Source organism: Lindgomyces ingoldianus (assembly GCF_010093535.1).
Source record: "Lindgomyces ingoldianus strain ATCC 200398 unplaced genomic scaffold BDR25scaffold_3, whole genome shotgun sequence".
NCBI lineage: Eukaryota > Fungi > Ascomycota > Dothideomycetes > Pleosporales > Lindgomycetaceae > Lindgomyces > Lindgomyces ingoldianus.
In genome coordinates this window covers 1,510,499-1,537,461 of record NW_022985164.1, presented here as the reverse complement: position 1 = coordinate 1,537,461, position 26,963 = coordinate 1,510,499, and the positions used below count along the sequence as shown (strand labels likewise).

The following is a 26,963-nucleotide window of genomic DNA, read 5'->3' as shown; positions in this document are numbered from 1 at the left end:
TTCACTCACCCGCTCACTCACTCTCCTCTTACTCATCCCAACTCATAACTCATTACACAAGCCAGATCATTTCAACCAAAGGCTGCAAGTTTGAGCGCTCTAGATTCGGTAGGGTATCATAAAGTACACATACACGTACAATCGCTATGATCCGTCAGAGAACAGGCATCCAGCCAGACTCCTCAACATCATCCAAAATCTGCACGCGGTCCCACCCATAACTCCCACCCACCCACACACACAAAGGAAGAAATGAGATGTCTAGCCCCACAGAAACTACCACATATGTAATCGACGCTGAAGCCACCGATTAGGCTCTAGGTGTAGAGATAGAAGGGATATCATGCAGAACAAAGGAAATATTCGTAGGACGTTGAGATCGCACTCAACGTGGTGATGCCGGTTGCGCCACCTTAGGTATACAGCCACTGTGATGTGTAGGTGTGCCAACCCATATCCGCCTAAGAACGCCGTTGCTGGGTGGTAATTAAACAAAGAAAATTTGAGAGAAATGACGGTATTGTTTTGCGAACCGGTACATATCTCAAGGGTGTGCCAGATCAGAGGGACAGATAACAGGATACCTATATTATGTCATTCCTGAAACCCAGGCCAAGGCTACCTCAGAAAGTGGTTCCACACTGATCCGTTGACCGGGGCGGTCGCGAAGGTGTCTCCGCAAGCGGTGATCCCAGTGGCAGGAACTCTCCATACAGTTCCGGAGCAATGGGTTTCATACCATCCACATCAATCCCGCTATCTCTGTCTGTACGGTCCGAGCCAGCAAGGGAACCAGCAAGCTCCATGGGGTCAGTGGCTCGCGACGGAGGTGTCCAGGGACTTAGCAGCGTGTGTGATTCAGCTGCAGATGCAGAGTCGAGGTGGTACTCGGAATCAAGGACGCGTCCCCCGAGTTTAACGTCGCTGACGCGGACTTGGTATGCAAGAGCCTTTTGACCTTCCTTAATAAGCTCTTCTGTCCAATTTAGACATCGTTTCAGGCTCTGGTTCATCTTCTGACTGTCGACGAGGAGCTCCCGATGCTTCGAGAGATCTAGCTGGAGGCGTTTCTCATCCCGCATAAGATGGACGGCGTCTCGTTCTGCTAGAGCGTTGGGGGACAGCGCGCCCTCGTCTATCGAGTCCTCACTGATATATTCATCCTGTTCGTCTTCTTCAACCTGTGCCTCTTCCTCTCCTTCCTCCATATCAGAAAGCTCGCCTGTTTCACTCACGCCAATGGCCGAAAAGGTTTCGAGACTTGGAACGATGTTGTCGGCAGAGAATCTGCCCGCTCTGCTCATCCGACGGAATCGCCGTATCTCGGCCTTTTGCTTGCGGACTTCTCTCTCTAGTTGCCGGTTGATGGCTAGCAATGAGGAGTTACTGATCTCAAGATCGAGCACCTTGCGTTCCCGTCGGGCATTTGCCGCCAGCTCATTCATATGCTCTAGAGGGCTTGGACCATTGGTTGGTTTGGTAGGGCTTTGAAGGCCGGGAGATCCCAAAGTCGAGAAGATCTCCTTTGGTGGAGTAGGCGCGGACGCAACACTCTCAGGTAACGAGCCGGAACTCACAAGCCGATTTTCATGATGAAGTGGGCTTGGTATAATAGCAGGCGCATCAGTCGATATCGTCCGCTTGAGCGAAGTCACAGAGTCAATGGACGACAAGCTGCTGCTCTTGGCGTGCCCAGGCCGGCCGACAGACATGCCCGAGCTGGATCTTCTCCTCGCCGAGCGGTCATGATTGAAGTCGAAGACGTGGGATTGCTCCGTTGGTGCATGTGCGTGGCCGGGAAGAACGGATAGGGCAGATGGCCGGCTCTGGAGATTCGGTCGGATAACCTGAGAAGCACCTTTTCTATAAGAGAGGTGAATGGTGTCCTTGGATGGTGACTGCGGCCGAAGGGAAGGTGGTTTCTGCAACGGGTCTGGCGATGTGACTGGCGGTGGAGTAAGGATTGGCGAGGGGCCTCTTGGCTCAGAAATAGAGTTAGCATGGAAGAATTTGCTGTCGGGCTGAGATCTTGCAGTGGATGACAAAGGCGGTGAAGGAATTGATGGCGACCGTGGACCCTGATTCTGTTGGCCATTTGCATAGAAGAACACAGGGCCCTTCTTCTTCGGTGCTGGCGCGCCCAATGTGGCATCTTGATTCTTGACATCATTTGCGCGGAAAAATAAGGGCGAAATGTCCTTGGCACCTCCAAGACCATTAATACCAAGCCCGCCGGAGCCATAGAGGTGTTCTTTTGAAGGAAGGTCAATAGTGGATGAGGGGCGAGTGCTGCTCGGTGTTCCGGAGGGTGTGCCGGAGGGTGTACCGCTGGGGGTTGAGCGCCCGCTGCCGGTGCCTACACGGGATTTTCTGGACGATGAGCGAGGAGTGATATTGCTGCTGAGAAACGACTTCACGGGCGTGGAGAGGTCGTCCCTCGAGACAGTATTGGCCCTCGGAGTAGTGGCGGCATCGCTGCGGACGGTGCGGACGGACTGCGAGGTGCTTGCGGAGGCAATCGAGGGAGCAAGGCGGGGAGTGATGGGGGTTTTGGCCGTGCGGGTGGTGGCCAGTGTGGGCATCAAAGGGCGCCCATTGCTGGTGTTGGAACGATCGGTGGGCATGGTCCACAGTGGACTTGTCGAAATCTAGAGGCCGATCCGCAATGTGAAGGGAGTGGTCATGATCGGTGGGGTCGCAGCGTGTGGAGCTCTGGCGAAGATACGGTGTGTTGATCAAAACACTGCCAAAACACACCAAGAAATTGGCATGCCCGCTCCGCTACAATGCCAATGTCATTCTCCGTCGTAGATCCCAGGCAAAAGAAGGCCAATGCGTGGAGAGGAGGGAACGGGGACAAGTAAGGGTTTTATTGGCGCCTTTGACGAATTCTTTAGTCAGTTGTGGTGTGAGGAAGAAGGCACAAAGGGTCAGATAGGAATCGCGACCCGGACTTTTGAGATGAGCGGCCGGAACCGAGGCACGTGCCGTCCGGGCAACAGGGATGGCGCGTTCAAAGGCTTCAACCCTGACAACAACTTGCATCCTCTCCATAACAATCTTGGAGCCTGGGTTCTTCATGTCCATGTTTTGTAGAAGACGCCAATATGCAGTAGGCTAAGGCGCTGAAGCAGCCCGACCCCCGTGTCACTGCCTTCAACAACCACCATGATGAGTGCCCACCATGGCCTGTTCGAGGTATCACCAGCCTCAAACTCCAAGGCCACAGGTCCTGAACAGCCTTCCAATAATCCCGGTGCTCCACAAGTTCACCCGCTGTCATCCCGCACCCCCTCCAACGAGCACCTCTCCCTCAAGTACAGCCTCCTCGGCCCCTCCCTCACAAAGTCCGGCCAAGACAATGTCGACCAGCAAAAGGTCTCCGAGATTATATACAACGCCTCTAAAGGCAGCAAGTTCTTCAACAACGAGGAGGCTAGGGACAAGAGCCTCACGGAGAAAATCAACAAGATCCTCGCCCGCAAACGCCAACTCGAGAATCTTGACCTCGGCCCCGAATTGCGCAGGGCAGACGACTACATTGCTGAGCTGGAGCTCGGGAGGGACTTGAGCCAGGTGGTGGTGCACATCGATTGCGATGCTTTCTACGCGGCGGTCGAAGAGCTCGACCGCCCTGAACTGCGTCATGTGCCCATGGCTGTCGGGAAAGGCGTGTTGACCACGTGTAACTACCACGCCCGCAAGTTCGGCTGCCGCTCCGGAATGGCAGGCTTTGTGGCCATGAAGCTGTGTCCGCAGCTCATCTGTCTCCCTCTCAATTTTGAAAAGTATGGGGCCAAGGCGCAGGAGATTCGGGCTGTACTTGCGGAATACGATCCTCGATTTGAGAGCGCGAGTGTGGATGAAGCGTATCTCAACCTGACACAATACTGTGAAGATAATCACATTGACCCTGAGGAGGCTGTGAGTCAATTGCGCGCCGAAGTCCACGAAAGGACCAAAATCACTGTTTCAGCGGGCATAGCTGCAAATGCTAAACTGGCCAAAATCGCGAGCAACAGGAACAAGCCAAATGGACAGTTTCGGATAGCGAGCGACAGGCAAACAATCATGGAATTCATGAAGACATTACCAACAAGAAAGGTAAACGGCGTTGGCCGCGTGTTCGAAAGAGAACTAGACGCCATTGGTATCAAAACCTGCGGCGATATTTACGCCCATCGAGCTTACATCTCCCATCTGTTTGGCCAAAAAGCATTTCAGTTCCTGATGCATTGCTACCTTGGGCTTGGACGCACAAAAATCCAACCAGCAGAGGACTATGAACGCAAGAGCGTCGGCACCGAAACTACATTCCGCGAAATCAGCGCTCCGGACGCCTTGCGCGAGAAATTACGCCATATAGCAGAGGAACTAGAGGGTGATCTTCAGCGCACAGAGTTTAAGGGACGGACATTGTGTCTTAAAATCAAACTCCACACGTATGAGGTTCTTACCAGGCAGATATCTCCGCCGTTCGCTGTCCATCTCGCGGATGATTTGTATAAATACAGTTTACCAATGCTGGAGAAATTGATGAAGGAGATCCCGGGCATGAAACTCCGACTGATGGGATTGAGAGTCACACATATCGTCAGCAGGAAGAAACCGGGCATAGACTTTTTCGGGCGACACAAAATCCCAACTCCCACAACCAACACCAATAGGCCCAGCACCATGAAAGACGACGACGGTGAATGGGAAGTATGGCCCGAATCCGAGTTCGAAGAAGCCGCGAGGCAGGAACGCAACGACGAGATGAACGAGCTCGAAAAACTCTCTCAAGAACAAGAACACGTCAACGCCAACAACCCCCTAAATCCAGCAAACTCAGAAATCCAAACCCAAGACCCAGACCCAGACCCAGACCCCTGGATCTGCCCTATATGCTCCCTTCCCCAATCCCCTGATGACTCCTCCTTCAACTCCCACATCGACTTCTGCCTCTCCCGTCAGACCATTAAAGAGACCATCAAAGCCACCGCTCCCGTATCTATGATATCCACATCCACCAATGCCAAACCTCGACCCTCCCCCGCTCTGGCATCCTCCGCCAAGAACAAAGGGAAAAGGGGACGGCCTAAAAATGAGGCCGGTAGTGGATCTAAGGATAACTTCGAAAAGGGGAGGGAGAAGCGGCGGGCCTTTTTCTTCTCGGGAAGTGGGGCATGATCAAGATGAAGTGAAACGATATTAGATCAGGTGAAATGAAACACTTGCTATGTTGGGTATTGGTAATGGGGTGAAGAAGGGAAAGGGGAGGATTCCTTGTAGCTGAAAGCAAATACCCCCAGACCTTGAAAAACCATCGATTTTTTTTATTTAAAAAAAGGCAATACTTATCCCATCCCTCGATGATTAAGATTACCACGTGAGACCGTGTTTCTTGGTACCAGGATGCCCCTGTGTTTATCAGCTACGTCATCATGCACCGGACACACAGCTATTGGTGAACGCCAATGCTTGGAACTTTGACAGACAACTTTGACAGGAGTACTTTGATCTGTCAACCCTTTCACTACTTCCTAGAATTAAGGAGAGTGCCCATGGCGCGCTGGCCTCTGTCACGACTTTAATCCCCTATGTAGATACAAAAGTGCATGTGCGCTATAATATAGACCGGAGGTGAATAGCATCAAGACAGCTGCCCAGAAACCAAGCGGAACAAGCGACTCCTGACATGACTCAAATCAACCGGAAAGTCCACATTCAATTAAAGCTAGCAAGGATTGAAAGCTGTCCGATATTGACAAAGAGTCGCGAAAAGCATTATCGATCAAGCATTATCGATCAACCAATGGAACTTGTACTCATGCATAAGAGATTTAGTTGGGAAGAACCCATGTCCTACATAATATATGCTACGGGAGGTCGATGAATTTCATCCTATGGCTAAGCCATGGAGAAATAATTGGGCAATCATGTCTCTTGATTGTACAAGGGAATAAATAGTATAATAAGGGGAAGGATTAGGTGTTGATACTTGTAGGGGAAGCCGCAAGGTGGGCTCACTTAGCTGCAACTAGTACAGCGGTGTTCACTCCAGCTTCCGGGGAGAACTGACGCAAGTCTCGGGCGAAGAAGAATAGTTTGAATGTGATAAGTCAAGCTCTGAGATTACTACTTCGCTACTATACATCTTCCTTCAAGCTAGGAATCCTGACCCCTTCCCTCCTTTTGAATCCAGAGTGTGGGAATAGTGGGAATGAAACAAAACGTTTGTGTGCCAATATGCGCCATCAAATCCTCCAAGAACAACATGTGACGCATCAACAGCAATCCCTCATATAGCCTGAGCTACAGTTGCAAAATCATCCGCTTCCCCTACAATATCCTCCGCTCCATCGTGGATATACACCGAGCTCGCTCTGGGAGATATTTCATCAACGGAGTAGAACACTGTCGGGAATGTTAGCCTGATAGTTAAGCAGCTACGGGTCTTTCCTCCTCCCGGCCTCGAGTCTCTGTAGCAATGGTAGATGGGGCATCTTCCTCCTCTTCTTCATCTTCATATCCGTTACCTTGATGTTCCGAGGCTGGGATCCAGAGACCAGACTCCCTGTTGTCAAGAGGCTGGTCTTGATGGGAGAGATCCACACCTTCCCCCTGACGGCGGGCGGCGTTTCGGCGGCGTTGGGAGAGAGTGCGGGCGCGAACAGAGAGCTTGGATGTAACGGAGGCGTTTTGCTGGACCCAGTTGGTAAGGGCATCCTCGCAGTCTTGGATGATTCTGTACTCAAGTTAGTGCTACCCAATTTACTGTATCATTGTTAACTTACGCCTTGCTCGCCTCATATCCGTCATAAGCATTCCTCGTCTCGCCGGGGGTCACTGGTGTGTCATCCACAAGCTCGAGAAGGTGCTTCCCATAGCCCGCAATGATGGCCAGCTTCTCGCAATGCTCGCGCATCGCATCAAACTGGTATGTAAACGCTGCTTTGAGCTTCTCGCGGGTGATGTTGGATAGCTGGGCTTCGGCAACTAGGGACTCGGCTTCGGCCCGAACGAGCTCCTGTTCGAGGACAACAATCTTAGGCGAGTTCGGCTCTTTGTATTTCAATTGCGCAATGTTATCGGTTATTTTCTGCTTCCCTACACCATGGTCAGGCTCTGGCGCTGTTAATGCGGGGGAGGGATAGCTCACGATCGCGGCTGGGCTGGACGGATGCCTCGATGTTACGGATGCTCTTGATCGTAACGCGATACTGATCGTAACGATCCACAAACTGGTCCTCGAGCTCGCCGATCTCGTAAATCAAGACGCCGAGCTTGTCGGTGACATCGGAGACATCGTCGTCGCATGCCTCGCCCCAAATAGACAGTTGTTGCTTCAAAACTGTGAGCTACCATCCAAACATGTACGGCGGAGAGGCTGAAAGCTTACAGCAACCTCCATCCTTTCTCTTGAGACCAGCTCCATGCTGCGCATGACGTTCTTCTCCATCTTTACCAATTGTGACAGCTTCTTGGCTAGTTCAGGTCCGAAGGCTCCCGCAGCGCTGCGCCGGAAGGTGTGCCCTGCATGAACAGCTCAAGTCAGTCCAACGTCAAAGAGAATATTGAATAGCACTGACCAAGATTGCTTTTGCCAAAGAACCGGCCAGTCTTGGTTGACGAGGCCGGTGGCGGTGGGTTTTGAATTTGCGACGCCGTGGGGGCGCGAGATTGCCTCATGCTATATGTCCTATGCATCGCGAAGTGGTGTATCGAATCAAAAGGCTCTGGCGAGGATCAAAGTAGTTTGTGAGCGCCTGTACAGTTGGGGATTAAACAAGAATCGAGTTAGGGGCGAGGGCGCGTTTTGTTGTGAAGGAAGGTCACGGATGACGTCGATGGGTGATCGTCTGCTTGGCGGTCGACCGCCGTGCATCATTCACGCCGCCTTCTTGCCACAGGGCTTAGGGCGCTGAGGCGGCGTCACGGCGCGCATTGAAAAGCCTCACCACGTTTTGGCGATTGCTTGAAATGCATATATCCATGTCAACTGCCCGAATTTCTCCACAGAGTAGTAGTATATTGCGATTCTAGGAAGATTTGGCTCTCAACCTCATAGCTTAGCCTAACCTATTTAGAATTCTAAGGATGAAATAATATGTCTGACATTATGGCTATGTAACTATCCGTTCATTAGTTTCGCCCTCTAGTGTTGCTATCCTCGCAAAGTTGGTGGTGCAGGCATCTTGTGGGAACCCGAAGAACAGAATGAAGAGTTGTATATTGGGTATCTTTTGCGCTGATTGCAATCAAGGCTTCAAGCGAAGTATTCTATAGTCTAAAATCTTCCAGGAGACGCCCGCGGGAGTTGACCTGTGAGGACACTCAGGATATTGCCAGCTTCGAGCCCTTCGAAGCGTAGGCTTGGGCGGAGCGCTCGAAAAATTAAGTCACCTTCTCGGGGAGATTGACGGTGGTGAATTGCCATCCCAGCAAAGGCTGCAACAGATGCGACAGTGAATGAGAAGATAATGTTGACAAAGAGTGGAGATGGTAACGAAGACGAGACCCTCTTCGTACTCCTGGGAGGGGATGCATAAGCGACGGCTCCCTGCCGCAGGAGAGTGGAAATGACAGGAAGATTGCTTGCCACCTCGCGTACTGCAATAGCACAAGTCGATAGATGAGTTCCCGTTGGTCTGGGACGCCACGGCAAGTGCATGCCTCGTTGATCTAGCGCACCCTCGACCTCTGCATCGGTTCCTTTGTGCGAGGAGATAAACCACACGTCTGCAGCCTTGACCTCATCACCACCAAGAAGCTCTTCCCGCATCCGCCAGATATATCTGAGAATGCGGGAGTAGCGGGCTTGTATAGCTTCTTTGAGCCACGGCTGTGGTACTGGCGGATAAAACATCAAGGCTAGGTAGGCAAACGCAAGGCAGTCCAGGCTTGATGGCTTGCCACCGTCGAGTAGGTAATCTTTCTTTCCTAGAAGATTTGACAATGGCTCAAGCAGGTCGTTTGTCAGTGTGTCAAGCCTGAACCGGGCAGCATAGATGGGGGAACTAAGAAGACCTTGAATGCCCTTGCCACGGCCCATGCTTAGTGTTTGCGGTTGTGTTGTTCGACTCTCAGATGGGGGTCCCGCAGCCTTTTTGGCAGCCTCGAACTCTGACCTAACGCGACTACCGCCCCGCTCAAATCCATCTTGCTCTGCTATGTTTACGTCAAGGCTGCTGAGGCCCAGATGAGCGGTTCGTGCTCTGGCGAGGTCTCGACGTGCCGGGGGAATCGTGTAATTCGTGTACCACGGAAGAATCGCTGTATATGCAGAGGATGTGGTTGAGTTGTAATTCTCGGAAGAGACATAGAGGTTGAGGTCGACGAGCGGGCCGGCAGTTGATTGAAGGAACGATATGAATCTGCAGTCCTTATTTAGCGTAATTGAAACTAACGCACACTCAAATGTCTAAACTTACGCAGTCCTATCTGTCTGCTCTTCATGCGTAAGATTGTAGTCCAAATCGTACGCTCCTGAGCGGTGGTTTCGTAGGTATGAAACAATTGCAGAAAAGCCAGTAGCTCGCACAATGCTGTCAATCAGAACAGGAAATTCGCCTAGGCGGTCAAGTTAGAGCCTGGGATAGTGCCTGCTTCAAAGTACCTACGTCTTGGGCTGGTAGACGTGTCATGATTCGCCACGAGCACCCACTGTGGATACGGAACAATGCGGTGAAAGTACGCTATTGCGGCAATGCATTCTGCGTCGATTGAAGGAAGCCCAAATGCAGGTCCCCAGACATGCAGCTCCAGAACCATGCCTTCAATGGTGCTGCAATTGAATTGCGAAATGGTTCCGCCACTTATTGCGTGGAAATGTGATGAGCGAGTTCAGGGTTGAAAGTGGAGACCGAGTGTTCTCTTGGCACACGCATGCGCCATGTCATGTGATCACGTCATAGCCCCCGTGGGCATAAATTGCCAATCCCCGCAATCGTTGCTCCATCAACCCTAGTTATCGTACGACCTCCTTCCCTCGACGCCCTCATCTCCGCTATTGAAACTGGGGAATGGCCCCGCTTCGACGATATCTGAGGATAACCAAGCATTCCGTCCTTGAAGTCCGCATCTATCTCGATCGGCCGGCTGATGCTGAGGCATGGCTTCTGAGACGCAACAATCCAGCTCTTCCACGCGTCATTCAAGCTGTGCGACCGCTAATCTTACCCAAGTTGCGTGAAGAAAATGAACGGGTAAAGGGCAGGGGAGCAAGGGCTCGGAAGAAGGGGGTCAAGGATGTTGTTGTTGAGGGTGAGTTTGGCTGTCGTTTGGCTGTCAAGGTTTTGTTCTGAGGCAGCTAAGCTAGCTGCTTAATCAATTAGACACAAAATGTTTCTTGTACCACCTAATCCTACTCATCGCTGACGTTTCTGTAGACGATTTTGAGGTCTCGATCTTCTTGACGGAGCTCTCATCACGTCATTCCGTCCTAACAAAGCAAAAGGTCTTCAAGGACAAACCTCGTATTCAAAGCAACTCGGGCAAGCTCACTAGCTGGCTGACTGCAGGGACGAATGAGCAGCCCGTGGTCATTGCCGAGGACAACCAGGAGCCGATTATCCTGGAAGAGGAAGATGACGATGTGGCAGTTAACCTGGATGATATTCCGGAGGTTGGCGGAGGTTGTGACGGTGACACTATTCGAAACTCCAGCCGGAATAAACGCAGGAGACGTTCGGCCATGGAAGAAGCAGTCAGCGATTCCAGTGACTCAGATGACTCGTTTCGATTCGAACTAGCACCTCTAACCAAGCGTAGCAAGAGAGGCGAACGCACTTTGGATGCTGCTGATCTACGCAAAGACGGACCAGAGCAGCAGGACGAAAAAAAAACCCTCGGGCTGAACACATCATACGATGGCTTCAATATTTACGGTCGCATTCTTTGTTTGGTTGTGAAGCGGAAGGCCTCTAGGGCCTCGGCTGCTACAAGTGGGGTCCCATCAAGCCAACAGATGCTTGAGAACTGGGTCTCAACCCAAGCTGCTGCAGGGCAGGTCGATGATGACGATGATAACGGATGAGCACGCCCCCACGAACCCTTAATCTATCTTGTGGTAGCATCGCTTTCCTTCAAGGTTAGAATAGGTAAGAAGGACGCCATGCGAGGCTTAATACGAGGTCTTGAGAGATTAAAAATAGCCACAAGCCAGGGTTTTCCAAATGGATGTTGGTGGCTCCGCTCTGTTCATCATCCACGTGGACGCACTGTTGGTAATTGAAGCCAATTCATCGGTGATCTGCGGGGTTCCCGACTTGGGTGTTAGTTCATGCAGCTCACTCCAAGAATGACAGAATTGCATGATCGATGGTTCGCTTCTGTTGAATTGGTGTGAAGGCATTAGCGACGACCGTATGAAGCGCGATGTTCGTCGCCGACCAGCCCTGGAGTCGGGCTCTCAGATGTTTGAAAGAACAGGATAGCATTGTTTGCATAACTCGAACTATCATTAACATTAGCTCAGGTAAGAACGACTGGATGAGTCGATCGCCGAAATTAACGCTTTACCTGTCCTACAACGTGAAATACGGGGTGTCGACGGGGATGTCTTGATCCATCAATCCAGTTGCTTCAACTTAGAAGATTGTCAAGAGGATGGTAATGCAGAATAGACTCTGAACCCCCTACACCATTGCAATGTCAATTGAAGCTACCGTATTCCGTATCCCTCAAGCGTCTGCGCGATGTTTCGGATAAGTCTGCCGCAGACTTGCGTTGTCCGAACCTACACACCTGCGCCATTGCTGTCGTGTTCAGCGCGGCGGCGTTTTCAGTGCAACTTCTCGGAAGCTCTGCGGCGGTGTCTCGAACCATTTTTCGATTCCACGCTTCGCGCGCTCCGTACCGCGAGCCGAAGCCACTGAAAGTCTAACAGCTACGACGAGGCTGGGTCCTGATCCCGGGTTGACTTTATTGTGGCGTGCGTCAAGTGGTCAACGTCGCTTGGCTCCCCAGGGCAGATGTAAGCCACATTCAGGGCTGGTGGCATTCTCAATCATCTTTCCGTGTGGCGGCCGATCCAAAGCGCGCGTACCTGCATATGGGTACCTGTCTTGGATTGAATTGGTGTGAAGGAGGGAGCTGTTTCATGTAATCTAACGAGTGCTACCAGCATCTCCAGAGTACACTATATACATATGAAGGTGCACTGTATATAACCAATGACTGCTCACTGAAGTATACGCTTGGCACGTATGGAACATGACATCCATTTCGGGCTAGAAATTTTGATCTGGTTTATATTTTGTGGTATATGCTAATATGCTGAGGAGCTGAATCTGTGGACGTACGACTTCTTCTAGTTCTAAGCATGGCAGGCACACGATGTCCAGTTATGGGCTATGTGGGTATTGGGAGTGATCTGGTGGCCTGATGACAGAAAGTGAAGGTTGAGGCGACACGCAGCGGAGAGTCTCACGGTCTCCGCACTTTCCGGACTCCTGAGAATCGACTGTACAATTGTTTAAAAAGTCATCAGAGATGGTGAGCGAACTCGCGTCGCAGAAATTGATATGTTCGTGAGAAGAGTAAGCACTCCATGTCTCTGGCACACACTCGAATCATGGGAAATTGAGCAGTATTGTTGAAATTCTAGACGCGAGTCTTGGAGTGGAGGATGACAAGGAGGTGGTGAGGCCCTCCTGTGAATTAAGCTTTGACGCAATCTTTCACGCGGCCCCTGGAGATCCGATGCGGACACACGCATGCATTAACTCGTATTCCACAGCACTCTCGTTCTGACGCCGTGGACAGGTTGCTTCTTCTCAAAAACAAACAGCAATGGGCGGGGCAAAGAGCCTCAAGAAATTTCATCACTTCTGGGATTTGCGCAGGGGCAGGGAGAGACAAGATCGATGAAAAAAGCAAACCTTGCGGCGGGTCTGCTCGTGTTTGTGACGGTCTGTGAGCGTCCCGACTGAGGTCCCTGTAACCCCGGCCTTCCACGTGGTAGTGATGCGTCTGAGCAGCGACACGCGCGTTTCCCAGCTGAGCCCTCCTTTGCCATGGCTGGGCTCGGTCTTGTCTCCGGGTCTCTTTGGATCCATCAGCCGATAGAGGTTGACGTCTCGCAAAACCGGTCTCAACGATGTGCTTCCGAGACTCCCGCAACGGTGGCTTTCCACGGATGCCATAGCCGAATCTGTCGAGGGAGTCGTCATGCTGAGGAGGTTTACAATTTAATGGCCTTCAACTTTCTTGCTTGCCTGCAATCTCGACCAGTCAAGGCTGGCGGAGGAGCCTGAAAAAACAGGGCCCATTTAGCTCCCAATCCGGCATGTCTAACAGGGGTTGCCGAGGCTTCAGCCCGGTCAATGCAGCTTGGGAACACACGGGTTGTACAAAGTAGGAAATCGGATTTAAAAGGGGACAAAAATAATCACGAAGCCTGCATTTCCTTGCGTCTCCCTCAGCCTGAAGTAGCCAGGGCAAACCTGGCACCCTTGTTTGCGCCTGGTCTGTCCCCCACGACAGTTCTGGTGGTAACATCTCGCTGGAGATAGCTGACCCATGGAACAGCAAGCACAAGCTCCAAGAGAGCGTTGAAGTGCCAAAAAATCAAATTGAAGGGGCCGCTGCTCGCAGACAATTTCCACAGCGGGAGATGAAATGGAAGCTTGGGAGAAGGACGGGAGAAAATGCCGGAAGGCACTCGATCGTCAAGCCATACTAGAGCAAGCAAGGCCAGAAAATTTCCAAATTGCACAGCAAAATTCGTCACGACCTTTCTGAGGCGTGCTCGTGGCTGTCGCTGTGTCAGATTCAGTCCTGACACACAAGTGCTGGATCCCTGTCAGTTCCTGAGCACCTGGCAAGCAACCAGTCGGATGGAACACTCAAGGAGGCGTTTGGGCCAGCCTTGCGGCACCATTGAGCTCGTCTGAGAGAAAGGAGAGCCACTAGGTTTTAGTTCATGGCTCCAAGATATTCACACTAATCCCTCACAAACTACCTCTAATAATAATTAGGAAAGACGATATCGGACGAGGAAGCCTGGTGATGTCAGAATGAGGCCAGCATCCGAAGCATTTTCGGCGCTTGCTGTTGCTGCGCCTGCTAGGTTGTACTAGGGCCAGCCGGTAAGAGATGCACAAGAATGAGACGGGATTGGATCAACACAATCTTCACACAGTCACGAGGGTGATGAAACGAGCGCAGAGAGAGGCTGCCTCCGTGTTTCTTTCAAATCGTGCCCCGATATTACCGGGATGGGCGATGTTTCTGACTTATGCACGGTTCAGGGTGGCCCACTTTGATCATGACCGTCCAAGCTCACCACTCCTTTTCCTAGGCAGCCCAACGCCTCAGCTCACCGCTTTGACCAAGCCATGGTGCCCAGCTTATTACACCATCGTCAAATGTAGGCTGACCGACATTTTGGCCATTCTTGCCATCACAGCACAAACATAAATACTGCTTGCCCCCTCCGCCCCTCATAGTTTTTGTTTCATCCCACATCTGGACAGCCTACTCTTACACACCTACCTCGCCTGAAGCATATATCTTCCCGAGCATTTCTAATATTGCCTGCCTTACTTGGATTCTCCGTCCATAACAATCAATACGCCTCTACCGACTTTCTCGTCGCCCGACCCAATTGTAACAAACGCAATTCATCCCTCGAGCTCCAACCTCCACACATCTCCAATGGCTGTCATCTGCAACGAGATCATGTCGACACAGAACCTTCCTCCGTGCCCTGGCCCGCCGCCAACACGTCCTTTGCCGCCGGTGCCTTCGAAATAGATTCGAACACCTTCGACTATCCTCACCAACCCTCCAAGCTTGTTTTTTCGAATTGCATTTGGCTTCGGCGCATCCCCATGCCATCGACATCTACCCCTCAGCAACTACCCCAGTATCTTCCTCTGCACCATCCACAATGGCTCCTTCATCCCCAACTTTTACCTTCCCCAACCGCATCCCACATGGCTCTGCTAGGACTGCATACTGTTCTTCACGGCATCTGTATCATTCAGCACGATCGGATCTGGGCCATGGGATTGGATACACCTCCTGCAGCACACCCCGGTCAGCTGTTGTCACACGTCCACAACGCCACGCTCTTGCACCTTTTTACCGGATAAAAGCAGTCTAACCAAGCCTTCGGATGACGACCTCATCGAATTTGTCTTCCTCATACTGCAGGCTGCCGCAGCCCTGTTCACTGCATGCTGCGCATCACCCGTCTCTGAGGAAGGCGTAAGCTGCTCTTGGAACCTCCAATCACCTACCGCTTGGCCTTCCGCTACTGCCGCCTCAGGCCTTCTGACTCAACATCGCTCACTTTGCTTCTTCCGCAAACACACGCTGGTTCGGGTGGATGGAATCAGCGAAGCTTCTTTTTTTTTGGTTGCTGCTATGGATTTTCTCCAGTCGTTGTAATACTGAGCGATTTCTCTACTTGCTTTTCGATCGGTTAATGCATCAGCTGGCGCCAAATCATGAACATGATTGTACATTAGACATGGGCTATTTTGGGAGTTTATCATCTGCAAGGAAGGGCATGGAAATATCGGAATACCCATATGTCTATCAGACGCTAATTTTGATCAATGAATACTTTATCACACTTGCAGTATTGCTCTATCCGAAACTTGCTATGACTGCACTGTACGACGTTACAATACGCCCGCGCCTATCCCGGAGCATTTCCAGGAAGCCTTTGGACTTCCAGACGTTATGCTAGAGTTTGAGAGTCAAGCGGATACGACTTCGCTCAATGAAAATGATATTCCCTGTTTCCTGTACGACGTTACAGCTGTTTGGCGTGGTGTGATCAAAAACGGAGCAGCGCTATTTTTTGATCATCTCATGCCAATTCTCCAACTTCCATCCCACACCATCCGACAATCTCACATCACCTTCCTCTCCTCCGTGCAACAGGCAGCACCAACATCCCGCGTTCCTGAACGGCGGTGTCCTATAGTGACGTGTTGCAACACCAATCTCTCACCGATTGTTACCCGTTCCTATCCGTGTCCCTGACCCGCCGAAAGTTGCGGCCTCGTGACTCAGGCTTTCTTGCTTCGACGACACGGAGTTGAGACGGTTTAGGCACCCCACAAAACCACTCCGCTGGTGCGTCGCCCGTGGTACCGTCAGCCGCTAAGATAACAGCCCTCGATTGATGGATAACTTAATCGGTCTGTTATACCCATGTCATTGGGATCCTGGACTTGCTGTGTGTTCAGAAGCATCACCATTAATTTCTGATTGGGGGCATAATTTCTTTGCCTCTTCCATCTGCATTTCAAGCCGCCGCAGCCATTAGATAGAGGCATTCGGTTGTTTCCGAGCTCCCGGGTTCAATTTGCTCACAGCATCGCCGTCGCCAACAAGCAAGTGTTGGTACCGAGGGGGCGTGGATGCCTCATAGTTGCCTCACCAGCCGCTGGATTCCTGCGCATTTTCCTGAATCGGCCTTCCCTGGCACCCTGGAGTGGAGTCAACTCAACTTGTCAGCCATCCAACATGATCTGTTGTGGTACGCAAAGGCCGCGTTGCTTGTGTGACCTGAGATTGTGTCTGTTACTGCCTTGAGTTACCCGATTAAGGTCCCCGCTGCTGCAGGCACAGTCAGCCGTTTATCGTGTTGATAAATGCGGTCCCTATACCCCCCTTTTGAGGCGCATAGGGCGTTTGTTCTTGGTAACTTCTTGCCCCTCATTTTGTCCAAAGCCAGCAGGATTTGTCGTTTATCTCATCGGTGTGCATGGTCGAGCGCAGGCACCTTGCAGAAGGAGTTTGGGCGCTGGCGCACCTAAACTCGGATCAGGTTCCCCGAGCTGTCTAACAACATGTCCTGTTGATCACCAATTTTGAGATACTAACGCAACCCTGTAGGGAAAAGAAACAATGGCCTGAAATTCAAGGGCAGCTGTCAGCCTCTGACTTTGCAATTTTGGTGCCGTCCAAGGAACCTGAATCTTGCTGCTGCGGCCAGACCACGTTTGCTGAACACTACGGTTAGTCGTGTAACCGACCCATTCTCGTACAATTGATCCTATGACCAATCCTGATACGAACCAGAATATTTAGAGCCTCTCTCCAGAAATATTGCTTGAATCTCCGTAATTGCCGACGTGTTTTCCGACCTCCCTACAACAAATAGTAGTGATTGGTTGTTTCTCTGGGATGATGCTGGGCGGACGTCTGGAAATCTGCACGAAGCCTTCGATGCAGTGCAGCAAGCACATCAGTCACATGCACATGCCATCTGCACGAGCATCCATGTTGGCATCCATCCCTGCCGGCAGATCCCCTCATGACTGCTCACTCGTCGTCCCTGGCAATCGTTTGGGGATTTCCAAGCCACCTCAAAGGGTGGGGGCCTTGCTCACGAATGCTGAGCTCACGATACTGCCCGCGCAAACCCGCGCATACCTAACGATTTGGAGATGCGGACCCGCAACCATGTGCCTGCCTAGCGCCCTAGTTTTCAGCCTTTAGCGAGGCTTTGGACAAGATAGACCACGAGGTATTGGGATGCTCTCCTGAGGCCGGTGCAGGGACGTCTAAGTCTCTCTTCGTCGTTAGCAGCGGTGAGTCAATGGCATTGGTGTAAGGTTGTGTTTGAGATCTTGCCTCGGCAACCTGTGACCGTTACACAAGAACCTGGTTATCGGGTCAGACGGCAGAAGGCGGTTGGCTCGCTTCGAGCTTCACGATGCTCGTCACGGGACCTGGACGACGACGGGGCCAAGGGACGAACCTTGGAAATTTCTCATTTGCGAGCGCATTTCTTGACGCCTGATGCGTTTGATAGACCAAATGACTCCTCATCAGGCTTCACCGACGTACGCGCCACTGCCGGGGACTAGCAGAATTTGCTCGCCAATCGCTCGCCTCCTGAATATCATCACCAACTTCCCTCCACCAGCCAAGCATCGTGAACCTGGCGAGCCGACATCGCACATGAAGCAAAATTTTCTTCAAAAGCCTCTTCCTTGTCCCTTGTTCCCGTCGCCTAATACTACCGAGGCACAATGTCCCGACTTCAGCATCAATTGCAGCATCTTGGTGCGTTTACCGCGATAGCAGAAATTACCTTCAAGTCTAAAATTCCACGTGTTCTATCTCCGTTGCTTTTATTATCCTTAATTTCCATCGTTATACCCGTGTTCTGATTTGCGTTACCCTTGTCAAACAATTACAAATTGTCTCTGAAAACTGCGCATGACCTCGTCTTCCTCTGTATATCAAACCTGTTATCATAAAACGCATTTCCTATAATATCAAGCCCGACTAACCCACATACAGGTCTGTTGATCGTACATCACACAATCACATCTTACTCATCCCGTCCCACTTCCTCGCACATTCATCCGCGCGCGTAGAACCTTGTTTCGTCACGTCAATAGCACGTCGCCTTTCATTACAATCATATTTTGAATCTTTGCATGCATTGTCAAACGTTTCAACATGACGCACACACAGAATCCTTCTTGCGGGGTTTGTACACGACGTGCCCTCTCCTCTCCCCACAACCGCGTTTTGCCTGTGCTCTGTTTGCATCACCACATCATCACCAAAGCGAGCACTCGAGCACGGTTGACCTCGACATCTGCCACCCTAGCTGAATACCACCAGATCCACACTTAAAACCCTCATTCCGAAGCTCTCCCGTTGCCGTTGTCATAAGTGGCAGCCGGCCAGACCATTCCGCACCAACTCGCCCGCCACCAACCTCTCCAGCGTCTTTGGCGTCTAAACAACGGGGACCCCGAGTGTTGCACATTTCCAGCTCGCGCACCGACTCATGAAACCCGCAAAATCAGGCAAGCAAGCGAGGTTTTGGCGATCTGCATTCGGCCTGCCGATTCACAGGCCGAAAAAGCAAATCCTGTCCGGCGACCTCCGGGCTTTGTTAGCCCCTTAGACATACATTGTTGAGAGGCCGAAGCTGAGGCATATGGGCTGACTTAATGGAGACGTTGTTTTTGAAGGCTGGCCTTTGGGCTAGCTGAGCATGCAGGTGAACGACAGAGCATACTGGAAAAGGCAGGACGATGCAAGCAGGAATGCCGAGCTATTCAGTGTCCGCCACCCCACTCCCCAATATGTTTAGAATCGCGGGGAAGACGGGACGCTGCATGAAACTCTGGACACGCAATGCGGGCTGTACCGTTCTGCGAGTGCTCGCTTTTCATGCAACATGCACCACACCACGCCTACGTATCACAGACCGTTTTCGGGGTGCGAAAACTCTATCCAACCTCTTGATGCGGGGAAGACGACTTGAGACTCCCAATACAGCGGGATGTGCCGTTGTCGCGGGAAGTTGCGTCTTTCCTTGTCCGCAGGGGGGAGACGTCTGTCTGGACCCCAGTCCCGTCTGTGCCACAGGGTCGGAAATTCAAATACCCCCATGCAGAGCAGAGAGCGGTGTGGTGTCATGTGGAGCTTTGCTTCACTAACTAGAAGAGCATGCTTCACATGTTCGAAACCATGGACGCACAGGATAGCAACAAGAGAGGGTATGTGATTCAGAATGCAAAAAAACAATACCAGAGACCGCAGACTCCAAGACTCTAACCTCGTATCATCCCAAGTCATTCTTTCGTGACAGTAAACAATTTCATCAACATCATAACAAATCCACACAGTCGCAAGGAGAGGAGAAGTCCTCACACTTACGCCCTCTCTCCCTTTCTCCCTGTCGCTCTCAATCTGCCGCCCAAATCCAGCACCGCATCCGCCCAAATCATCATGTCCTTCTCTTCTTTGATTTCGGTCCCACAGAAATCCCTCAAAAACGCGCCCATCTTATCCTCGCTATACTTTTCGCCGTATACAACCTCAGCCTTGGTTCCGACGTCCGTCTCAACACCCTGAATGCTTAAGCTTACGGCAATGTCGAAAGAGACTTTGACCTTGGTCTGTAAGGCGGGGAGAAGCATGTTTGCGGAAATAGCCATACGTTCGTCAGACATGATGAACTCTTCAGTGATGCAGCTGTGTTCGAGCCAGCGGACTCCCTCGGCCACTGCCAATGCAGTTGTCCAGCCATTCTTGACGAGAGCGAGAAGCTCTCCGATACGTGTCTGCGCCTGCGATATACAATGGAGGTGAGCTCTAACTAGCTGCAGGAAGAAGCGCTTGCTCGTTGTCAGGGGACGAGGGTGTGGCGTAGCAGAGTCTCCAATGTAGGTGAGGGAGATGGACGCATTGAGTGTGTTCTTGCCGGTGGCAAAAGCGGATGGCTGGAAGTAGAGCTCTAAATCGTTCATATAGGTCATTGTGATGGTAGTCGATGATGCAGAAGTGATACTCCAGCCATGTGCTTGTTCCAGAGCAATGACTTTTCCTAACCGAAATTAGAAAATATAATGGATTATGGGCTATGTCAAGCATACCTTTTAGGTCATTGACTTCGCTCGTAGACCACCCACGGCACTCCTCTCGCACACGCTCAGCTGCCTTAATCTCTTGAATGCATTCAATCTTGCGCTCCTTCACTGCGTTAATGCGTGCTTCCTTCTCGGCTAGCTCATCTTGAAGTCGGGCTACCAGCTGCCGTTTCTCTTCAAGCTCCGCATCCGTAGCAACCAGCTGCTCTCGTGTCTGCTCTAACTCTTCCCGGTCACAGCTATTGAGTTCATCATGCCGCTGTTGCAACTGCTTGCACTCAATGTCTAGTTGTCCATGCTGCTGGACTAGTGTAGGAAGTACAGCATCGAGTAGCTTCTCCTGTTCCACAAGAACAGACTCATCACGGTTGAATCCCTCCATCGTTACGAGAAGGCCGGCTTTCAGATCCCGAAGCAGTGTGCTCCTCCATCCATACCATTCGCCTCGAGCTTCAAGCCGAGCGCTGGTCTTCAGGTTCTTAAATTGAGTATCCATAATACCTCGTTGGTCGGGAGGGGCGGTGAGGTACTCGCTGAATAGCAATGGGTTCTCCTCCATGACATTACCTTCCATTGTTCGAACGAAATGGCGTCCATCGGATATATACTTCTTCATTTCATGGCAGGCGTGCTGGTAGAGTTCAAACTCGGGAAGGGTACAGGCAGCCGCAACAACGTATCGATCAAGAGAGTCTTCCTTCTCGTGGACTTCCATGTCGTGGAAAGCTTGAGGGGCAGCAGTGTGACGGCGCTTCGTTGTGCTCAAGTCCATAAATCGGATCTTTGTCATGTCAAGGAATTCCTGGAGGGAAATTCGCTCCACTTCCTCTCCAGGCTCATCCACCACCTCATCAATGTCCGGTTCATTGGTTGCCGGCTCCTCGCCGAATAACACTCGCTTTTTTGGGCTTAGGCTTTTCCTTGGTGTAGCTTTCTTTGGAGTTGGGGTCTTTCGCATGGGTGTTAGGGCTTTCTGAGGGGTTTGCGCTTTCTTTGGCGTGAATCCGCGCTTCATGGGAGACACTAACGTCTGCTTCCTAGGCGTAGAGAGAAGCTTGATATTGTTTGAGAGCAAAGCCGTGCTCTTTAGAGTCGGCTCCTCTCGGCTTGCTGCCAGCGGACTGAACTGCACTAATGATAGAGAAGAACGACGTCGATTCAAAATGGGAGCAGCAATAGGATCATCAGGTACATGACGCGGTTCGTTGTGCTGGGGTCCATTCGTTGGCGTCGAAACTGCTTCCCCGGGCTTTGGAGCACTCTGAAGGGCACTCCGTACAAATGGTGACGGCTCGAACTGCTCAATCTGCTGTGCGGGTAGAGCAATTTGAGGCATCCCTGAAGCTGGGCTCTTCCGCGGTCGTCCAGGCGATTTTCGGGGAGTTGCTTGTGCAATTTTCCGGGGTGATGGCGTCGTTCGAAAGTCCTTGATCTCAGCCGGTCGTGGGTGTCCTGGTGATTTCCTCGGTGATTTTTGAGGGGTAGCAGTTCTCACTTTCACTGGGGTACTCTCTATTCCCATGGTGGGCTTCTCAGGAGCTGTCGTCTGCTTACTGAAGGACCTGATGCCGCCGATAACATTAGTGAATTCCATAGACAAATCCTCATCTATATCAGAATCATTGTCACTGTTCGAAGTCATATTTACGGCTGGGGCAGATTGTTTGATGCTGCCGATGGCAACAGTAAAATCCATTGTCTCATCGCCAAAGGATGTGTCGACACTGTTTCGCCGAGCGCGGTCCTCTAGTGGAGAATTGCTCTTGATGCCTCCGATGGCGACCGTGAGATCCATCGTCTGATCATCTGGTGATAAGATCTCACTGAATTGCTTCTTCTGTCGCAAACTCGTCCTGCGGCTCGCGGGTCGTTTTGCGGGACTCCCTTGAGATGTGTTAAGCAGTGATGATCGACGGCGCTTGAGGCTTTTTCGTAGGGTTTCTGGCTCTTTCGCGATAGATTGTTGAATGCTTCCAATAGGCTGCGTGAGATCTATCGGCATATCATCCTTCTCTGGGTTTTGAGAGTGGGCCTGTGGGACAATTCTTCCTATGGATCGCGTAATGTCCATACTCATGTCCTCCCCGTCATCGCTGTCGGCTGCACCAAATGTTACTTGAGGTCGTGGAGCAGGCGGGAAAGGACCGATGTTTTCTTGATCTTGACACGAAGGCAAGTTTTGCGGCGGCTTTGGTGTACTAGCCGTCGTCCTTTTAGCCCACGGTTTGAAAGCCGCCGTGATCTCGTCTTCCGCAAGTTCCATAGAGATATCACCAGTCTCGTCAAGCTCAAGCTTCTGGGTGCCTGCATGAGCGGTAGCTTGTCTCAAGGCAGCGTCGAGTCTAGAGCTACTCTCCGAGGAATCGTGAGACTCAGACGGGCTGTTAATCTTGGAAGTTTCATTGTCAACGTCTGAAGGGCTGCTTAGGTCATCGCTTCCGTCCGGCGAGCTGCTGTCGCCGCTTAATGGGCTGGACGAAAATACATCGTCCGGGTTATTGAAGTCCATTGGGGGGATACCAGAACTTCGGCGCCGGTGTTTCTTCTGATGTAAATCACGCTGATTTGCTGGAGAAGATCCTAGTTGTGTTTCCGGTTCCTCGACCTGTTCCGGGGGGGTCGAAGGAGATTCTTCGGGGTCGGAGTCTGGAGTAGGCGATGCGCGCGTCGAGGCTTGCGAGACATTGGATGCTCGCCGGGTGGCTTCGGAGGAAGCAGAAGACGTGGTCGCATCACGTAGGTATTCAACCACATCCCAGGTATGCAGCGTGGCTTCTGGAGCAAAAGAGACGCGTCGTTTTGCTATTATGGAGTCAGATACAGTGAGAGAGGGCTGCGAACTTTGCACGAGATACCTAAAGACTTGCGCCGTGCTTCTCGGCGCTTCTTCTCATCCTCGTCGTTCGAGGCTAAAATAGATTTGACGGCTGGAATGAAAGCAGACTCATGGCTGTTAGCGTAGACTGGGCAAGCCGAGACAATTCGCATACCATGCGCCGGTTTCCAGTGCTCTCCTTCAAGGCGGGCTCTTCGAGAACTCCAAGACCACCGGGGCCAATGCTCTTGCTGCGCGTCTTCCTCGAAGATTTCTTGGGAGATAAAGAAGGCGCTTTGGCAAAGGATGAGCTTGCAATAAGCCCATCAGCAATATTTTCTTTACCCGTACTGCTTGCCATTGTCGGGGCGTGGATATCTGGTGGTGCGTTGGAAGAGGTCCGCCTGTGGAGGCGTCGTGAAGCACTCCGCGGTTGTTTGTTTACACTGTGCACAGGCCATCACCTCGCCTTGTCATGTGACATCCTGCAGTCAGGTCAACCTTTGAACCTTGGAAGCGCACAATCCTGGAACTGTCTGGCCAACTCGAGTTTGAACTTTTCACCTCTCCGGCATTACCTGCGGAGCACTGCTCGAGAATGATATTTGGATTTCATTTATTTGTATGACAGCATCAATCATATCCTATGATGCTCTGTCGAAGCTTCTGAAAGTCGCAGTCCCAAACCATGAAGGTGACCCATCCCTCGCTCAACTAAGAGATAGTCTGTAAACGTACGCTTCAAGTGTCTCCTAAACTTCCATACGTCTTGTCTATGGAGTTGGCGAGGGCCTTGAGCTGTGTTTGATCCGCTGACGGGAAAGATGCGCACAATTTGCTAGAGCTACCAAGGGACCTACTTATTGCGAATACCCAAGCTCCAAATATCCTTCTGTTTGAATAGCCCATTTTTAAGTGCTCATCTACTAGATACGCTTGTGTATTGTAGATAGTTCGCTAGTGCAAACCCGAGGAGTCTCCGAGCGGAGCAGATGTCTGCAACAATAAAACCAGTAGTGAAATGAGGCCAGCAAGAACGCTTGAATTTCTTATCCTTCTGTTGTGGTGCGAATCTTCGTCGTCATGTGAGTTCGCGGTAGCCACCGTGGCACGTCCAAGCCTTCGGTTCCAACCTAGTCTTCCCTCACCAACCCCGCTTCTTCAACCTTCACTTTTTGTTTCTAAACAAACACATGTAGGGTCACACGTATCTATAGAAGCAGGCCCCTATATTGTTACAAGTCAGAGATGGCTCATGGCGCTGGCGATTCGAAGGACAATGCTATCGCAGTGTTTGACGATGACGATCCGCCAAACAGTGCGCCCAGACTCCGACGACCACGGGATAGAACGTTTTCCCGCCCCAAATCGGCGGACATCATCGACCTCACCGAAGACGGAGATGGCAAGGGATCAATCCCATCAGTCACAATGGCTCCACCATCCAATCCTGCGGCATCGATGAATGAACGCACTCAGCTCAAGAGAGCCCCCCCGAGAAAGACGTCCGTTACCAACATTGAAGCTGCAAGACGATTCTCCTATGCACAACCTGAACGACTTGCCAGTGAAGACGCAGATTCTCCACTTACAAACCCCCAAGTTGCACAGGCTACCTCTGTGATGAAAACTGCAACAGAGAAAGAGCAGGGTGGGAGAAAGGTGGAGGAGGTCTCTTCAATAACGACACTTCCCATTAGAAAGCTTTCTCAGCCTCCCTCTTCACCAGCCCTGCCTAATCGATCTCCAAAGCAAAATCTACTTTTCGCTGAAGAGGGCTCACCAATCAACAAGCGAGCTGCGCCTAATACAATATTAGTCGGGGGATCACAGACCACCTTAGCGTCGCGTCCGAACGTGCCTGAGAAAACAACAGCGACTGATCTACCGCGAAGTCCCATGCGCGTTTCTGCGAAAGATGAACGAAGAGGTGGGTCGAACACGGATGCCAACACCACGGACACCACACGCGCTTCCGAACTGATGCGCTCTTCACCAAAACGTATGGGCGCAACAATATCTACTAGCCAGACTTCACCCGTCAAAAGCAGGCCAAGCCAAATTGTGAAGCCTGCTACTTCCATTCACATTGCAAAATCTACAAAACCAACGGGATCGAGGCCGGTCGGTCGACATCCGTTGGGCACATCCAGGTTAATAAACAGGCCTGTTCCGCACAATCGCAATCGCTCCGAGCCTACCACAGCTCAAGAGAAACCTAAAGCCCCGGTAAAAGCTCCACCAACTATCCATCGTCGTGAGAGTAGCCCTCATAGGGCTGCTTTACCCTCCAATGTTGTCACAAACATCACCGAGTCAACTTCTAGGCCTAGTCATGGTGGACCAACTTTGCGTATGTGCACATCTCCTTCACCAATAACAGGCCCCTCGTAGATGTCTGTACTATACGACTGACTTCCGATAGAAGAAGCCGGTGCAATTAGCGAAGCTTCAAGGAATTTAATGCTCAGCATTAGCATGGAAGACGTCGAGAAATCTGCAGGAATGGTTGATCATTGCTTGAGGAAGCATCTCACTGACCTTCACGAACTTCATGCCATTGCAGTGAAGGTACGTTGCTCTAAGTGAACGATTGAACCACTCCCAACTAATGATAACGAGAACCTACTACGAAGGCAACGAAGAGGCCTGGCCCGTGAGGTTCGGTCTAGGAAACATGCTGGAACGCTCTCTGATTTCTCTATTCCCACAATTCCCGATGAGTTTCTGCAGACAACATCGCCTTTTAGTGGTATGCCTCCGATTCAATACCCAACCCCAAAAGGTTCAGAAAAGGACGTGATGAAAATTACCCAAGAGGTTTTTCACAACGGCCGAACCCAAAGCGGAATCAGGTCCTATGCAAGCATACCAGTAACTACGTACAGATCAACAGCAGTGGAGGTTCCACCGTTCCAAGAATTTGTCACCTTGAGAGACAATTTTCTTGCCACAAATGATAAGAAGCTTCTCTATTGGCCATACTTCAACGAGGATCAACTTGATGATCTGGAGAAAAAAGGATGCTTCGATGAGATCAACGAGCAGTTCGAGCTCAAGACGGACGAGCAGCGGGAAGCCATCTTGCAGGCAGAGCAATCTCGAGTCCATACTCGCTACGCTGAGGCATTCCTTCAAGAGATCGGTCTCACTTGGGAGAACATCCTGTTTTGGCTTTTATCCAAACCCGAGAACATCAAGCACATTAACGACGGCCCCGATCGAAGCGGTATTGATTTCGAGACTATCGTTCTTGATCGAAAAGCACATGAGAAGTTCGATCGGAATAGGCAGAAGTGGGAGGCCTTCGTGTCCACACTCCCAACGCCGACAGCCCTTCAGCTCAGACTGTCAGCTCTGGCCTGTGCAGCTTTTCTGAAGCAATGCAGCTTCAGTATATGGCATCTCGCTCGACGGAGCGAACCTGTACAAAATTTTGTACGAAACCGCTTGGAGAGGACAGCAACTGATCCGGGAAAAAATTCAAATTTTTCTTTTAGGAAATACGCCTGCAGGATCTGCCAGGAGTAAGTTGCAATGTCTTGCTTGTGGATAAAATCTTAAAACTAACCGACTGTTCGAACAGACATAATTGTTTATTCCATGGCGAGATTGACGATTGTCCAGATGAAGATGAGGATGAAGATGAAGGTGAAACGAGAGATGAACCAGAAAAGTCTTCTCAGGCAAGCAGTTACCATCCGAGTCTCCATAGCGAGGAGGTAAACAGTCATTACTCCCAATCTCAATCAGACAAGCAAGATGATTCAAATGAGATTACTCTACCATCAGAAGGACAT

General features: G+C 51.2%; 6 protein-coding genes across 6 annotated transcripts; 3 read left to right on the top strand and 3 right to left on the bottom strand.

The window, feature by feature from the left end:
• Window positions 1-372: 372 nt before the first annotated feature.
• BDR25DRAFT_67320 (uncharacterized protein) lies at window positions 373-2,728 on the bottom strand. Its single transcript, XM_033698907.1, has one exon. It carries the CDS (start codon window positions 2,622-2,624, stop codon window positions 624-626), a length of 2,001 nt encoding a protein of 666 aa, XP_033553398.1. The 5' UTR covers window positions 2,625-2,728; the 3' UTR covers window positions 373-623.
• Window positions 2,729-3,068: 340 nt separating this feature from the next.
• On the top strand, window positions 3,069-5,220 carry BDR25DRAFT_339532 (DNA polymerase kappa). Its single transcript, XM_033693399.1, has one exon. The coding sequence runs from the start codon at window positions 3,169-3,171 to the stop codon at window positions 5,170-5,172; it is 2,004 nt and encodes a 667-aa protein (XP_033553397.1). The 5' UTR covers window positions 3,069-3,168; the 3' UTR covers window positions 5,173-5,220.
• An 872-nt stretch (window positions 5,221-6,092) lies between these two features.
• BDR25DRAFT_252640 (uncharacterized protein) lies at window positions 6,093-9,756 on the bottom strand (the record flags this gene model as incomplete). Its single annotated transcript, XM_033686192.1, has 8 exons — window positions 6,093-6,730; window positions 6,780-7,092; window positions 7,145-7,328; window positions 7,385-7,518; window positions 7,575-7,684; window positions 8,493-9,359; window positions 9,417-9,555; window positions 9,606-9,756. The coding sequence occupies 8 exons, from the start codon at window positions 9,754-9,756 to the stop codon at window positions 6,424-6,426; spliced, it is 2,205 nt and encodes a 734-aa protein (XP_033553396.1). The 3' UTR covers window positions 6,093-6,423.
• Window positions 9,757-9,957: 201 nt separating this feature from the next.
• BDR25DRAFT_252639 (uncharacterized protein) lies at window positions 9,958-11,008 on the top strand (the record flags this gene model as incomplete). Its single annotated transcript, XM_033686191.1, has 2 exons — window positions 9,958-10,260; window positions 10,320-11,008. Coding segments are annotated over exons 1-2 (942 nt in total), but the record flags the coding sequence as incomplete, so codon positions are not given.
• A 353-nt stretch (window positions 11,009-11,361) lies between these two features.
• Window positions 11,362-16,511, top strand: BDR25DRAFT_349631 (uncharacterized protein; the record flags this gene model as incomplete). Its single annotated transcript, XM_033694579.1, has 31 exons — window positions 11,362-11,529; window positions 11,564-11,595; window positions 11,648-11,714; window positions 11,755-11,912; window positions 11,953-12,065; window positions 12,110-12,119; window positions 12,176-12,246; window positions 12,300-12,353; window positions 12,381-12,450; window positions 12,486-12,515; window positions 12,573-12,713; window positions 12,751-12,876; window positions 12,906-12,955; window positions 12,985-13,019; window positions 13,054-13,166; window positions 13,219-13,341; window positions 13,417-13,543; window positions 13,582-13,712; window positions 13,757-13,874; window positions 13,989-14,039; window positions 14,092-14,238; window positions 14,268-14,327; window positions 14,396-14,440; window positions 14,493-15,037; window positions 15,090-15,309; window positions 15,335-15,616; window positions 15,646-15,974; window positions 16,015-16,077; window positions 16,117-16,180; window positions 16,255-16,343; window positions 16,376-16,511. 31 exons carry the CDS (start codon window positions 11,362-11,364, stop codon window positions 16,509-16,511), a joined length of 3,768 nt encoding a protein of 1,255 aa, XP_033553394.1.
• A 3,053-nt stretch (window positions 16,512-19,564) lies between these two features.
• On the bottom strand, window positions 19,565-23,562 carry BDR25DRAFT_252634 (Spc7-domain-containing protein). The gene is made up of 4 exons (XM_033686190.1): window positions 23,339-23,562; window positions 23,204-23,291; window positions 20,355-23,150; window positions 19,565-20,305 (listed from the first exon to the last, which is right to left on the bottom strand). The coding sequence occupies exons 1-4, from the start codon at window positions 23,522-23,524 to the stop codon at window positions 19,632-19,634; spliced, it is 3,744 nt and encodes a 1,247-aa protein (XP_033553393.1). The 5' UTR covers window positions 23,525-23,562; the 3' UTR covers window positions 19,565-19,631.
• Window positions 23,563-26,963: the final 3,401 nt, after the last annotated feature.

Excerpts from the sequence above, each read along its gene's own strand:
- BDR25DRAFT_67320 (XM_033698907.1), bottom strand. The coding sequence starts at position 2,624 with ATGCCCACCGATCGTTCCAACACCAGCAATGGGCGCCCTTTGATGCCC.
- BDR25DRAFT_339532 (XM_033693399.1), top strand. The coding sequence starts at position 3,169 with ATGATGAGTGCCCACCATGGCCTGTTCGAGGTATCACCAGCCTCAAAC.
- BDR25DRAFT_252634 (XM_033686190.1), bottom strand. The coding sequence starts at position 23,524 with ATGGCAAGCAGTACGGGTAAAGAAAATATTGCTGATGGGCTTATTGCA. Across the intron at positions 23,151-23,203 it reads AGCACGGCGCAAGTCTTTAG|CAAAACGACGCGTCTCTTTT; the intron begins GTATCTCGTGCA and ends ACTCCATAATAG. Across the intron at positions 20,306-20,354 it reads CGAAGTCAATGACCTAAAAG|GAAAAGTCATTGCTCTGGAA; the intron begins GTATGCTTGACA and ends AATTTCGGTTAG.